This window comes from Rutidosis leptorrhynchoides, chromosome 7, assembly GCF_046630445.1.
Source record: "Rutidosis leptorrhynchoides isolate AG116_Rl617_1_P2 chromosome 7, CSIRO_AGI_Rlap_v1, whole genome shotgun sequence".
In the NCBI taxonomy this organism is placed as follows: Eukaryota; Viridiplantae; Streptophyta; class Magnoliopsida; order Asterales; family Asteraceae; genus Rutidosis; species Rutidosis leptorrhynchoides.
In genome coordinates, this window is record NC_092339.1 from 113,943,775 (window position 1) to 113,959,235 (window position 15,461).

General features: G+C 31.9%; 1 protein-coding gene and 2 long non-coding RNA genes across 10 annotated transcripts; all 3 read left to right on the top strand.

The window, feature by feature from the left end:
• The first annotated feature begins 1,292 nt into the window (after positions 1–1,292).
• LOC139856958 (serine/threonine-protein kinase/endoribonuclease IRE1a-like) lies at positions 1,293–4,225 on the top strand. The gene is made up of 5 exons (XM_071845668.1): positions 1,293–2,376; positions 2,490–2,662; positions 2,948–3,197; positions 3,400–3,712; positions 3,850–4,225. Exons 1-5 carry the CDS (start codon positions 1,799–1,801, stop codon positions 4,030–4,032), a joined length of 1,497 nt encoding a protein of 498 aa, XP_071701769.1. The 5' UTR covers positions 1,293–1,798; the 3' UTR covers positions 4,033–4,225.
• Positions 4,226–7,408: 3,183 nt separating this feature from the next.
• LOC139856961 (uncharacterized) lies at positions 7,409–12,760 on the top strand. Of its 8 annotated transcripts, none has more exons than XR_011762267.1 (9): positions 7,409–7,491; positions 7,605–7,773; positions 8,139–8,295; positions 8,510–10,327; positions 10,419–10,534; positions 10,632–10,699; positions 11,043–11,146; positions 11,390–11,471; positions 12,405–12,760. It is a non-coding gene; the product is annotated as an uncharacterized lncRNA (long non-coding RNA). The 8 variants fall into 8 exon arrangements; XR_011762270.1 differs by having other exon boundaries at positions 10,068–10,327; XR_011762266.1 differs by having other exon boundaries at positions 8,216–8,295.
• Positions 12,761–12,832: 72 nt separating this feature from the next.
• LOC139856962 (uncharacterized) lies at positions 12,833–13,528 on the top strand. Its single transcript, XR_011762271.1, has 3 exons — positions 12,833–12,950; positions 13,061–13,219; positions 13,328–13,528. It is a non-coding gene; the product is annotated as an uncharacterized lncRNA (long non-coding RNA).
• Positions 13,529–15,461: the final 1,933 nt, after the last annotated feature.

A 15,461-nucleotide genomic window follows, 5' to 3' on the forward strand; every position in this document is an offset into this window, starting at 1 on the left:
TCTAATCATTCACAGTCGACTATCATCACCATCACAACACCACTTAGAACTTGCTTGTTCCTAAAATTAATTGCATATTCGTGCTAGACTCGTTCTACTCTACGCGTTACTACAATCAATTTTGCTATCTAGGGTATAATTTTTCAAACCCTGATCTTTTATCTATGATTTGCTTATGTAATCATCGTGTAAAGTGGTATAGTACTCAACATGTTTCTGCATGCTTATGTGCTTTAATTTTGTCGATTTGTGATGTTTGGATAAAACCCGAATTTCATATTGATGATACTGATATGTACTCCGTACATGTTAGTTACTGATTATAATATGTTGATAATTGAATTCCTCTCGAAAAATTAATAACTTTACGTCTAAGAATCGCATGATTTTGATTTACGGTTTGAAAATATGATCAATTGTTTGTGGTATGAAATTCGTTTTTAATTTTGATGATCTGGAAAAGTATGATTTCTAATCAGGTGATAAAAGGCTCATATATTTGTATTCCTTATGAAAATACATTAAATTTTTATATAGATATTGCGTGATTTCGATTATTAGATCTAAATCTTCTGTTATTATTCTCATTCATTCTTTTTCCTGTATAATCTCAAACACATTGTTTGAGATATTAGATCTGTGAGTGTTTGCTTATTTGAGAAGTATTTGAGTTTGAATCTTGTTCTTGTTATATTTTATAAATTTTCACATCAATTTGCTGGCAGGCGTAAATGAATAATCGCACTTTATTTGCCTGTTCTTTACTGCTATTGTTGTTGCTATTGTTGTTGCCGATTTTCGGATCGGATCAAAGTATTGCAAAGGCCTATCAATTGTCAGCTAGACGCCTTATCTTATCCTTTCTAGAGTGAGTTTTCTTCTATTTTCATTTTCGTTTCCTTTTTATTTTTTATTTTTTGTTTTTATTTTAATATTTTAATTTTATTTTAGTTTATATTCTAGATCTAGCATAGATATTCTTGATTATAAATTATATAAATATATTTTTAAGCATAAAACCTAACTTATAAATGTGAATAAACTGTGTAAAATATATTAATCTTCACTACTGCTGCAACTCTGCTAGGTATAATGGGGTTATATTCATTAATATTAATTTTAGTTTTGAAAATTGCTTTTTTCTTTTTTCATTTCTGTACCAAAAAGTAAAAAACATCACGTGTTAGAATATGTACGAGTGACAATAAAGTATGCTCGAATTAACCCTAAACGTTGTTTTTCATTAATAATTAGTCATTTTTTCATTAGTTTTGGTTATCATACAACATCTGATGTATCAACAGCTTGTTAACATGGAGTATCAGATTACCAAATTACACTTAACCTGCATGTAAAAGTAATTTAAGTAGTCTCGAATCCATGGCAAAAATTAGTACACCCATGAGTTTTTAGCTACGCTTCTCTCTTACGATTATTTTTAATGACTAATGATGAACTCTCGAAATAATTCTAAAAATTCGCAATCATATTTTATTATTGTTTGCATAAATTTGTACGGATTAATTTATTTATAGTAACAATAAAGGTTAAACCAATCAACCTCTTTAGATCTTGTTTTGGTTGTTTGTGTTGAATAAAATGGCGATGGAGCAGTTTTAGGGTGAATAGTGGGGAAGAATTATGTACTTTCCTTGATTTTCCATCCAACTCAGGAACTTACTTTTGATTTTCCATCCAACTCAGGATATTTTTTAAAAACCTTGATGTCTGGAAATTTGTATATCGAGTAATACTAGCAATCATTGTGTGGTGGGTTCGTGAATTTGGCCAAAAATATATGACGGACAAGCAACATGCTCTGGTAAATAGGATATCTTCATCTTCATTGTTTATATATTACGTTGATGCTCTGTTAAATAGGATATCTTTAAACACAGAGGTTGAGTGTGAAATTCCATTACCCTTAAGTTTGAATAACTTAACTGAATGTCAAATGGAAGGGCGTAAGATAGGTAAACTATTTGTTTCGAACAATGAAATTGCAAAGGGGAGTAATGGAACGACTGTTTATGAAGGGATTTATGATGATCGTAAAGTTGCTGTGAAACGCCTCGTTAAGGCGCATCAAGATGTTGCCATAAAAGAAATTAACAATCTTAAAGCATCTGATCTTCATCTAAATGTTGTTCGCTATTATGGAGTCGAAGATGATGAAGACTTTGTTTATCTTGCACTTGAACGTTGTAATTGCAGCCTGTACGATCTAATTCAGATATACGAGTCTTCTAAGAAGGTGGGATGGTCAGACGTTCAAGTGGTAACGGCTTTGGAAAATTACAAAATAAGCAAAGATTTGATAGATGCTTTGTGGAGGCCAAATGGCTACCCTTCGCCTATCATGATAAAAATCCTGAGGTGTGTTTTTATAAATTTTTGCTAAAGTAAAAATTTTGATTCTTTTTGGTCATTTAAGATGTATGGATGGATGGATGGATGATTTTTGTTAATATGTAATAATTATGTAACAGGGATATTGTATCTGGGCTCGTGCATTTGCATGAGTTGGGTTTTATTCATCGAGACTTGAAGCCTCACAACGTGTTGATAGTTAAAGACAAATCCTTATGTGTTAAGCTTTCAGATATGGGGATAAGCAGGCGCCTTGTTGGGGAGATGTTATCATTGGGAGATCATGCGACTGGTAGGTATCACATTCATTGTTTAGATAAAATCTTTTTGTTCTGTTCTTTCAGTCATTTTGAATAATCATTTACTGAGTTTTAGGTCTACATTATCAATTTTCTTATCATTTTGTTGTTGTCAATTCTATAAGTGCTTTATATCTGGTGTGATATTGTCCATTTGAAATTGTATATCTAAATCATCGGAGCGTTAATACATTTGGTAAAAATTGAAGTATTTGGTTTAAACATATGCATAATTATCAAAATACTTATCTTAAGTTGGATGAATTTGTACATATCAGTTTCTGGAAGTTCAGGATGGAAAGCACCAGAACAACTTCTTTCTGGACGCCAAACACAATCCATGGATATGTTTAGTCTAGGTTGTGTCCTGTTTTACTGCATAACCTGTGGGAAGCATCCATTTGGTGGTGAACCTCATGAGCGTGATTTCAAGGTCAGCAAAAACAAAGTCAACCTCATCTTGCTCAAGCAAATACCCGAAGCGACGGATCTCATCACTAAATTGTTAAACCCAGATTCCAAACTTAGGTAAAACTTCACCGTTTGTTTAAAAGTTGAAGTGGGATAATCATGTCTATTACCTCTACACTAGTTTTTGCAATTGCCACTTAAAAAAAAAGTATAGCAATTTTCTATATTTCTCCTTTTGTAATGTTGCGTTCAAGGGGTATCTAATATGTGTGTGGGGTTTCATCAATTTACTATCGTTTTCTAATGTTAATCGTGGCAGGCCAAAAGCTTCAGAGGTGCTGCACCATCCTTTATTTTGGAACGCTGAGACAAGAATGTCGTTTCTGAGAGAAGCAAGTGATAGGGTAGAAATGGAAGCCAAATCACATAATTCGAGTAATTCCGTTCTTCTCAAAGCACTTGAAAAACGAGCTTCAAAAACTTTGGGTGGAAGTTGGGATAAAAAAGTCGATGCTGATCTTATCACCAACCTCGAGAAATACAGGAAATACAAATACAACAGCGTTAAAGACCTGCTGCGCGCTATTCGAAATACTTTGAGTCACTACAAAGAACTACCAATTGCAATTCAGGTTTGCTTTTGACAATTGTAAAACCATATAAAAAGGTGGCTAACCATAGCTAGCAGCTGGTTAATATCATATTCAAAATGTTTTATACCCCATAGATTTGGTTGTCAGTTCTTTTGACGTGTTTATTTTGTACACAGGGGGTGTTGGGAGGAACTTCACCAGAGGGTGTGGACGGCTATTTTGCAATTAATTTTCCAAAATTCCTGATGAAGATATACAAGGATATGTACTCACACTGCAAGGAAGAAAATTGGTTCCGTAGGGTACTTAGAAGAAGCCTAGTTTATTATTATTATTATTATATCTCGCAGGTGAGTTAACTTCGTGTAGATCCTGCTACAAGTTCTCAATATTGCCACCTACGTACATATATATATCTTTGGGTTGTGTTCATGTAAGATATGATCTCTAACTGTAATGTAACTTACAATGTATATGTGTATACATTGTAAATGGAGTACAATACTAATGTTTATAAGTGTGATTGTTCCATTTCAATTGTACAACTTCTATTATTGAACGTCTCAATTGTGGAATTAACACCAATATATTTATATCTGTAGTTTTTTTTTTTTTTCTTTATGTTTTCTGAAAGGCTGATTTAATTAACACACCAAAGGGCCCATTGGGCATACAAAAATTGTTAGACTATTCCTAACCTTGACGGTGATGTCAGAGGTAAATTGCGTACTTTTTGGTGAAAAAGTGAATTTTTGACTGTGACTGTATTTGACTCTCGTTAACCCAAAATGTCAAGTTTTTGTGTCAAATATTTGGAGGGTGATGTGGTATAATCTGATTGGAAATTGGGTGGGAAAAAATAAATAAATAACAAAAATATATCTAAATATTAATTGATAATTGGTTGGTTGGACTGTCAAGTTACCGTCAATTTTTTGACTAACCAACGAAAGCGTCAAAAAGTGACGCGCGGTTAATAGCCGTCAAGCGGGCCACATCATCTGACGAGATGAAAGTGACGCGCGGTTAATATCAGTCTTATCAGCCAGCAAGAAAAATCAGCCTAAAAACGAAATAAACAGCTCCTGTAAATTCAATACGATTATCTCCCTGGGTCCCTGGGATTTGTTTTCCGGCCCTCCATAGAAATTGACCACTTCTTTTTGCGATTCATTATCCAAATATGAGAAGGCATCATTGTTTGCAAAACATCCTCCTTTAAAATGGCGTTACGCCTCTCGGTCCAAAATGTCCGTCCAAAAGCGAACCTCATTACCTTTACCGACCGTGCGAATAGAGGAATTGGAAAAGTTAATCCCCAACTTTATCCACCAATTCACACCCGTTTTAACTATGTTATACCAAACATGGAAAAGTTAATCCCCAACTTTATCCACCAATCCACACCCGTTTTAATTATGTTATATCAAACATGACCCCTAATTCTTTGGCTGCTACCAGCCTGAAAACCTCTAGTCTCTTCATAAATTGAGTGGATCGTTTCTCCAAAGTGCTTCTTTTTCAAAGTTAAATCTCCACCGCCATTTACATAAACTCCAATTCTTTGATTTCAATCGCCCTATTCCAAGACCGCCTTTGTTTTTGGCTGCTAACGTCGGTTCCGTTTGACCCTATGATCAAGATGGTTCCAAAAAACGTGTAATAATAATACACTAGGCTTTATATCACATAAATGGTGTTTGGATTTGCGTTTTGAAAATTGATTATGCGTTTTAAATAATCAGAATCAAATAATCCACTGTATCAAAACGTGATTTAGTTTAATGGTGTGTGGATTTAATTATGTTGTTTGATATCGTAATAATCAATAATCAGTTTTCTGATTGTTTGGAAAAAATCAAATTATACGATACTTAATAGGTAAAAACTAGTTTTGGAGGTCTGTGCTTCGCTACGGAGACCAAATCCACATACACATATAATTTCAATACTTTTCTTAATCAATAATAAATAAACGGGTTATAAAATAAGGTAAATTATAAGTCAAATTTCAAAAATAGATAAAAATAATCATTACCTTTTGTATATAAGATAAAAATATAGGTAAAAAGTAAGTGGTTAAATGGTAATGTAAATAAAAAGTATAATATAATGAATGTAATGTTTTAAACTGTGTATTTTTACCTAAAGACTATTAATATTGGACCGAGGAGTAACATATAACAATATTTTATAATACTTAAAAAAGTAAACAATTTTTCTATTTTGTATGTAATATATGTATATGTTAGGTTTCATATTGGCCGGAGGTTCCCTTGACAACAATCTCTTTACCCGTCAAAGAGAGAGATGACTTTCTCTGCTCTTGTGAGTGTTTCACTTGGGGTGGAGAAACGACTTTTCTTTATTCAAGGATAGATGAATGATTATCTACGTCTCACCTCTCCTATAACTCATACATGTGAAATCGAGTTTTGTTGTTGTGTTGCTGTGTACACCAAATTATATATTTTAAAGAAAAACCAAATAAATCATTTGGTCAATTAACCAACGTTTTAATCTCCAAAACCCACCAATGGGCCTCTGGGCTGGCCCGTCTACTAAAAACCCTAATCAGACTATATATTATATAAACAAAATCATTTTCCATTAATTGACTCATTTATCTGATCTTCTTTCTCCCTTCTCTCATCCCATATCCCCCATTCTCCTTCTCATTATTTTCTTGTTATTCTTTTACTTAGCACCTACTAAATATCTAATATCTACTTAGGTAATTAAAATTAGTTCGTTATGAATACTTGGAATATTGAAGGTTTCCAGATCTGTTGTATAATCCTTTTAGCCACACGACTTCATTTTAATTAATCTAGTTTGTTTAAAAATTATGCTATAGTGTAGTAGATCCGAAGCTCGTAAATGTATTATCATATCTTTTTTTTTCTTTTAGTTTTCCGACTCCAATTTTTGTTTGTATATCGATATACATAATATGTATATTTATAGTTGCAAAATACAGAGCAACTGTGTTTATCTACAGATTTATATTTTATACTCCATTGTGGTAAGGGGAAACCAAAAAAAATAAAAAAATTGCTACAGTAGAATTGCTACATTGATTGCTACAGTATAACAGTGATTTTTGGCGAGGTGGCAAGATATTATTAATTAGTATATAGTATAGTGACTAAATCAAACATTATTTTATTAAATAAATAATCTAAAATTTGTATCAATTTGCTTCACAATCAAATTTAAAAAAAAAAAAAAAAAACTAACAGAAAAGCTAAAAACAAATTACATAGAACAAAATTATAATATTTATCTGTGGTTCGACTAATTATATCACTATTCACTATATACATTCACTATATATATACATTAAAAGAGAGTCTCGATTAGCTAATAAATATTTTCAAAAACCCTTTTATTATCATTATCATTAGATTAGATTAGAAAATAGAAAATTACCTTATAATACCTTTTATCCAAACTAAAAAATTAGCTAATAGCTCTCCTCAACATCAAAAAAAATCAACGAAGCAGTGCTTCAGTGGTACCCGTCGCTTATGATCCCTGGGCCCGCAGGAGGGCCTTATTGAATACTGAAAGGTGCAGGTTCGAATCTCGGCTTGCAACTTCCTGTTGGGTATTAGGAGGAGGTGTCTTACACGGCTTACTTAGCCCTTGCGGGGTGGGCGGTATGGGTGACATAGTCACACGGAGTCATTGTTTCTCCGCCAGAATAAACCTTTTTTGAACATCAAAAAAATGATCTAATCGTCCACATTCACTAAATGAGAAGATTCAATTTAACTATGTTGTTATTGTTCAATCAGAACAATATTGAATCAATCGTAAGTTCCTGCTTTAAGGTGCAACTTGATCCGTTATCTCATCTCATTCTCATACCTATTTATATGATCAAAATAAAACTCTAATTAGGTTAATGTTGTTCGTCATTCTGCAGATGATGCTACTAATTGAAGAAGCGACGTTTTCTTTATTGACATACACTTGCAGAACTAAATGATCTGATAATGATGATGGAGACAAATAGTTCGGATGATATGATGGAGACAAGAAACAAGAGAAAGCAGTTGACTTGTTCCAATGAGTTATCCTCTTTATCAAAGAAGGTTATAAATCCAACCACCAATATTTGTTTTACGAACCAATTAGCTAACACTGCTTATCTGTTTTATGTTTCCGTTAACGATGTAAATCAAATTTTCTGTTAACTAATATTCTGTTAACAAGAATCTCAAGTTTGTTCTACAATATAACTTGCAAGAAACACTACACTAGCAGGTATATAAAGAGTTACATAACTTATTAGATTTGTGCTTTTAAACAATTCAGATTTATTAAGTAGTGTTTTTACTCAACTAAATAAGATTTTTTTTTTTGCAACACTACAATATAGTTTGTCATGGATGGGCAGTTTTTTTATACATTCATATTCAGTTTTCATCACTTTCTAACCATAACCTTTTTGATATAGTGGTTGATGTTATTTACTTTGAAAAATTACAACTGGTGATGATAATCGAACGAGTTCTACTTTTGGTGATGATGTAGTGCATGAAAACGTACTGACGCTGGATGAGTATGGATTCAGACATTCAGTGCAAGATTGAACAGTAAAACAACCACTAAAGGTTTGAATTTCTATATTGTTTAGTGTGTTGACCAATTACACAGTAACAACAATTATCTAGATACGTTTAAAAGAGTGTTCCTAGCCTGAATATATAGTTTTTTAGAGTGATTACCAAGTGTTTGATGAAATACCTACCAGTTTTTAATACCTTAAGTAGTACATATAATACCATTTAAATGTCAATGTATATACACACCAATATGTCTATGTAGGAAACAACACAAGATCTCCTTCCAAGCCACAAGTGCCCAGAATTCCAATTGCAAAATTTTGGATGTAATGGGCAACTTAGTGATGAATGAAGTAACAAACAGTTAGTATGCCTCATTATGGCATTGAATAAAGCCCTTACTAACAACTTAGATGTGTGAAAAAATTTAAGCTTTGTGTTATTCTTTTTAGGTTGCCACTCGTCCTCTCCAACCAAACCACAAGTCCTCTATTCAAGATGCAACAATGTGCCAACGACTTTCCTGGCTTTACAGGAAATATGAGTCATAGTTTGAATTATTTGATAATTGTATATGCATGTATGCTCAAATGGTTTATATAAACTATAAATGTCCATAATAGTATTTGCTCATATAAGTTTTGAATATTCACAGTGAAACAAAAGTCTTTATCTATGACATATTAATCTGTAAATGTTTTGGTCCAAATTACTAATTTTATAAATAAGGGTCAAACACTGATTATGTTAAGTGGGTTGGGTTGGAGCGTCTCAGGTTAGCATACTAACATTATATTAGTTGCATATAAAGAAACTATGTATTATTTGTCACTTTCGGTAGGCGAAAGACTAACGTTGGTGAAATCGGTATTAGGAAGCTTACCTTTATATTATTTGTCACTTTTTAAAGCCCCTGGTAGCGTAATCCAAAATCTTGAAGGTTTAAGGCGAAATTTTCTTTGGAATAAATTCTCATAAAAGGCGATAACCTCGGTGAGTTGAAAGAAAACCATAGACCTTAACGAATAAAATTAAATATGTAAAGGATATGGCATGAATGATTAGGATTGGTATACAAATAGCATATACGATGAAAAAAGAGGAACCGATTTGGTTTAGGATGAAAACATAAACTCCATAGCAAACACCTATTTGTTATACTATTTTAGAAATTAAATTTTTTAATTTGCGACAATATCTTCTGCTTGATATATTTATTTAGTATAAATGTATTAGTTCATGTATATGATGCATTTATTTTAGTGACAATATCTTCTGCTTGAGTGTTGTCTTTGATCCATGGTGCAATTAAGCTGTTGGTCTTAAGGTGTATAGCATTGATATGTTTTGAATAAACTAACTCATAGTTAATTACTAAATTACGATTTGTTTGGATTATATTTTTTTAATAATCAATGGTTTAGAAATTAGTATTGTAATATATACGCTGGTTATTTTGGTAAGATTTTGCACTACAATTGATACTTGAAATGGGTCAATTGTTGAAACGAGTCAGACATTCCAAATTAATATGGGGATCTTAGGCTTTTAAGTTTTTGGTGTGATGTATTTGTAGCATAAAATTTGTATAACATTAAAGTTGCTTTTGATGTTGGTTAATTCGTTGATACAAATTGGTTTTCTTTATTGGTTTCTTTCTGCAAAAAGTCAGCAAATCATGTGGCCGAAATAAAAAAAAAAAAAAAATGAAATAGATCTGATGGTTGCACACATTATAAGCTTTGCATTTTTTTTCTTAATTTATGTAATGTTTTATTTATTTATGCATGGATATGGATTCTAACTGTTGTCATTTACAGGCGCCACCTTCTCAAAACAGAACATCCTAAAACAATGATGGGAATATTGATTTTTGGATCAGAAACAAATTGTAACTCAGTTGATACTACTATGTGATATTAATATTAATTATGTGCAGTTACAGATTCAAGGCTTGTGTCGTAAGCATACTTGTGCTCTGTATTCAGTTTTGTGATATTTTACACGCACTTCTTCCAAGTTATCACATAGAAAAGACGGGTAATGATGTTGACCATAAAGTTGCTCTTGAGAAAATGGGGTAATAGTCATTTTCATACTAATGTTATTTTTTCTTATATATTTTATTTGAATTTCAATCATTGTTAGCAAATTATGTTTCTTTTTTATAGGAAAGCAAGCCGTACATCAACAGGCTCTATGACTATGGTCTGAAAGTCAATGAAGTTGTTGCGGACGTTTTTAAGAACCCTGAAATCGTATTAAGTCATAATGTCCTGACATATAGGTAATGCTTTGTTTGTGGTATTATATATAAACATCTCCAAAGCACGTATGGAATTTTTGTTTAAGGATCTTATCATGAAATTCTTTTATTACCACAGTGATGAAATTCTGATAAAAGGAAGGAGCAAGCATGTGGATGAAGAAGGATGGGATAAGATACACAAAAGTGAGTGTTTTCGTCTTTGTTCTTTTGTAAGCTAACTTTGTTAATGTGTTGATATTATATTTAGTGGAAATTTAGATTGTTAATAAAAGCTCTTCACGGTTGTTTCTATGTATTTTTGACATCAGATTTTGTCAAACTGCTCATTAGTTTATGTCTAGCATCTTGCTTGATACATATTTACATGAACGAAATATATAAGATGTGATTTTAGTTATTTTTTTAGCTAAAGGAATGACTTGAAGGACTTATATTTGTGCGACCAATGACGATTACATATTGTCATGACCAAAACTTCATTCTATCACTGGTGTTAATTCCAGAAGTTTCTTCATAAAATTTTCAGGTTCAATTTCTCACATGATATAGAGAGAGAGAGTTAACCGCTCAAAAATGGAAGAACTACTCGAACAAAAACAAAATCATATATGCAGCTTGCTCGATGAAGAGGTGATATATAATCATGATGTAACTTTTTTGACAAAAATCATAGTAGAGCCTACTTTTTTGTAACGATTATAATTATAAAATTTGACAGAAATCGTACTGTGCAATTTTATCTGGAATTCCAAAATTGAAATTATTGCCACATTTCATGGAAGTTGCAACGTTAAAATATTTACAATGCTAAAACTTCAGCATTAATAATCTAATCTACCGTACCTATTGTTACTTGACGTTTTTATATTGCAGACACATGGGACCTCTGAAGTACAGAAATATGGTTTGATGTTGAAAGCCATTCACAGGTTCACTAAAGTGAAGCAAAACTATGGTATGTTGATTGTATTTGTTATTTGGAAATAAAGTTTTTATGTGTATGTTAAGAGCTAAATACTTAAAGAGACACATACCAGAATCACATTATTATTTCATCGTTTTGTTGTGTCAACTTTTTAATCTGAAGCGGATCGTATCAAAACATTATCTAAAATGGAATATGTCAAATGGTTTGAAAGGGTAAAAAATTGTCCAGAATGTATTTTTACAGCGTACAACCTTCTGAATCCAACCTTCTTAATCGTTTGACATATTAAGTAGACAAAAGGTTTTGCGGGTACCCCAACCCAAGGGGCTAAATAACTCACTTTGACGTGAACCCATTTTGAGGTAAAAGGTTTTCTGGGTACCCCAACCTTCTTATTTTTCCACCTCTAGATAGTGGACATAGAATGAACACTTTAAATGACGTAAAATATCTTTGATATTACTAAGGAAATTAGTTTATTTAAAAAAATATGGATTCAGATGAAATTTGTTTATATAGGACAGCTAAAAAGTTGCTGGGATGACCCTCCTTTACTCTGACAACTCCAAGTTTTTTTTAATATTATGAAGGACTTATGACTAATATATGAATTTTGATGATGATGACTGCTATATATTACTGCAATACTTTGTTTGAGTTAAGCAATTCTAAGGGTTCTACACATTTGCCTACATGAGTTGATTTGCAACAAATTTTAACCCATTGGGCACATAGCCCCTATTTGACATGCATTTTTTTAATTATAAACAAGAGGCTCAAACTGCACATTCACATAAATTGGTGGACCGATTTTCTTTAATTTAGTTCAAGTAATATCGAGTCTCAATGTGTCAAATAATGTTTGAAGTGTATATGTTTTTTTCTTTGGTTTTATCTTATATTTTTGGTCACTTGTGATTCCTACTAACGCAAACTGGAATCTTGTACTACTTGTGCTAGGTGATCAATGACTTGCTCTATCCAACCGGACAAAAATATTTGTGTACCCGAAGATGAACATGTTTATTCAGTAACTATAATTATGATTTCCCGTCTCGTGTTTTTTCATTTGGTATCCTTTATGTGTTTGAACTACTATTTTTAAAATAACATACATTTATTCCTGATAATACGCTGTATTCCTTTTAGGGTATAAAGGAGGAAGAGGTCGTCTTATCCTCTGCGCATGAACTATATGTGTAATATGTTTGTGTAATTTCCAGCTTATGATGACTACTTTGTGTATGCAGAGCACTGCCACGTTGGTTCAAATATAGTCATTGATTGTTATTAGTAGCTTTGGTCATGAACAACAACAACAATACCCGGGGTTTACCTGCTAGAGGGGAGCCATTATGGCTCGTCGCTAGGGGGTTCCTCGTAGTAAAAAAAAAAAAAAAAAAAAAAACAATACCCAATCCCACAAAAGTAGGGTATGGGAGAGGTGGGTGTAGACAATCATTCCTCGTACCCTAGAATAGAAGGAAGTCACTACTCCACCCGCGGGTATAGCTTTGGTCATGAAATCTCAAATATAACTTTGATGTTTACATATGGTGTTTATGTTGAATACAATTATGGCTGATGTATAGTATGTCATTTGTAAATGTAAATAGATATAATAGGTTATCATCAAACGTTGGAAGTCACGCTATAGATACCACACCTCTTGCTGATATTAAGCATGAAAAAACTTGTGTCGACTAATGCTGACAAATTCACAAACCCGGCCGATGATACTCTCATGGATGTTTCATGTTCTTTAAGTTACCGAGGTACTGCGATTATCCAATGAATAAGAATTGTGTCATTTTAATACATTTGTTAGTCGTGTATACTAACTGTTATAACCTTACTATTATTGATTGTGTTTGTGTACATAGCCACAAATATGTTTTATACAAGGGCGACTCTAAAAGTTCAATGAAGACGACGGTTGGTTGGATATTGTTGCAAAAATAAGAACAAGGGTTGTTCAAAAGTGTTGTTTTAATGGTGATGTGCCTGAATTTATATAGGTAATCATACTTAAAACTTATTACTTGTATATCTTTCTTCAACCATGTGCAACATCTAATACTATTTCAACCATGCTTGACCAAAATCGAAGTGAAACACCTCCCGCCCCTTCTAATACTATTTCAACCATGCTTGACCAAAATAGCTACAACATAACCATTTGAATGTATAGACATACGAAAAAAAAATATTTGACATGTTTACTATATCCATTTAAATAACTTAGGAGTATCCTTATTATGATATCAGTCAAATTACCAAATAATATAACCATTATTTAAAACATGAAACTCCATTTCAGTGAACTAAACGAAATTCTAAAGCATAACTATGTATTTCATGTAATATATAACAACCATATGATATCGTTTATTTGATTATTGAGTTGTTATTTATTTTTATGAACATAATTTTTTTATTTATATTTGTAAACATTTGAAATGTTATATTATTTATTTGTGTTATCATTGAAAGTAATTTATTACAATATGTAGGGTTTTGGATTTAGATTTAGAGTTTAGGGTTTAGGTTTAGAGTTTAGATTTAGGGTTTATATTTTACGGCTTAGGGTTTAGGATTGGGGTTTATAGTTTTTAGGGTTTAGGTTAGGGATTAGGGTTTAGATTTAGGGTGTAGGGTTTAGAGTTTAGGTTTAGAGTTTAGATTTAGCATTTAGGGTTCAGGTTGAGTTTAGGGTTTAGAGTTCAGTTTAGGGTTTAGGATTTTAATTTTAGGGTTTAGAGTTTAGGTTTAGGGTTTTGGGTTTAGATTTAGGGTTTAGGTTATGGTTTAGATTCTAGGGTGTAGGGTTTTGGGTTTAGATTTAGGGTTTATATTTTAGGGTTTAGAGTTTTTAGGGTTTATATTAGGGTTTAGGGTTTAGATTTAGGGTGTAGGGTTTAGCGTTTAGGTTTAGGGTTTTGGGTTTAGATACAGGGTTTAGATTAAGGTTTAGGGTTTAGGGTTTAGGGTTTAGATTTAGGGTTTAGAGTTTAGGTTTAGGATTTAGGGTTTCGATTCTAGGGTTTCGATCTTAAGGCTTAGGGTTTAGGGTTAGGGTTTAGATTTAGTTTTTAAATCAAAGGGTTTAGAAGAGTTTAGGGTTTAAGGTGTAGGGTTTAGATATTAGGGTGTAAGTTTATATTTTATGGTTTAGATTATAGTGTTTCGGGTTTAGATTAAGGTTACCTAATATTATCATATGTGATCTGTAATATGTACATTGATTTTACTAATTAAACTTGTAATCTGTATATTATGATGTATTTTTACTATAACTATTTATGGTGTTATTTTAAATCTGTATATTTAAACAAATTGTATTTAAGTTTACATATAAATCTCCTAATGTACTTTAACTTTTGATCTTATATGGAAATAAAAAAAGAACTACAATTTACAAAAACATAACGAGTTTTTTACTCATACATTCAAAAAAGGTAGTTTTGTTAAAATTATCAACTTTGATGTGATACTGGACAAGGATGAATACAAATTTGTGGACCACGAATTTAAAACCAGTTTGTTGAAAAAACCTATATGATCTTATGTTTATATAATCATATTCTTCTGTAATTCTAAACAAATTGACGATATAAATATGTTACAAATAGTATTCGTATGGCAAGCTCGACTTCAGATAGTTCATCTTCTGTTGTTATATTGTTTGGAGAATATGAAACTTATAGGCAAACTAATAGCAAACAAATAAAAACAATATAATATCGTATTAATAAATTATTTGATCCTTCAAAATTCCGCGAAATCGCGGGTCTTTAACTAGTTTGTTACTAAAAACATAAATACCATACACAATACAGACTGAAGGTAAGTTAAAGATTGCAAAATTAATTAATTCATTAATTGTATGAGGTGGCAGCTTAGGAAAAAAAAAAAAAAGAGGTGGCGGGTTGTACTCATAACAAGCATTTGAGTAGCCGAGGCGGACCATATAAATGTTATGTCTAAACGCAGTTAAATAAGGTTACATATCGAGTA

Excerpts from the sequence above, each read along its gene's own strand:
- LOC139856958 (XM_071845668.1), top strand. The coding sequence starts at position 1,799 with ATGACGGACAAGCAACATGCTCTGGTAAATAGGATATCTTCATCTTCA. Across the intron at positions 3,198-3,399 it reads AACCCAGATTCCAAACTTAG|GCCAAAAGCTTCAGAGGTGC; the intron begins GTAAAACTTCAC and ends TAATCGTGGCAG. Across the intron at positions 3,713-3,849 it reads AACTACCAATTGCAATTCAG|GGGGTGTTGGGAGGAACTTC; the intron begins GTTTGCTTTTGA and ends TTTTGTACACAG.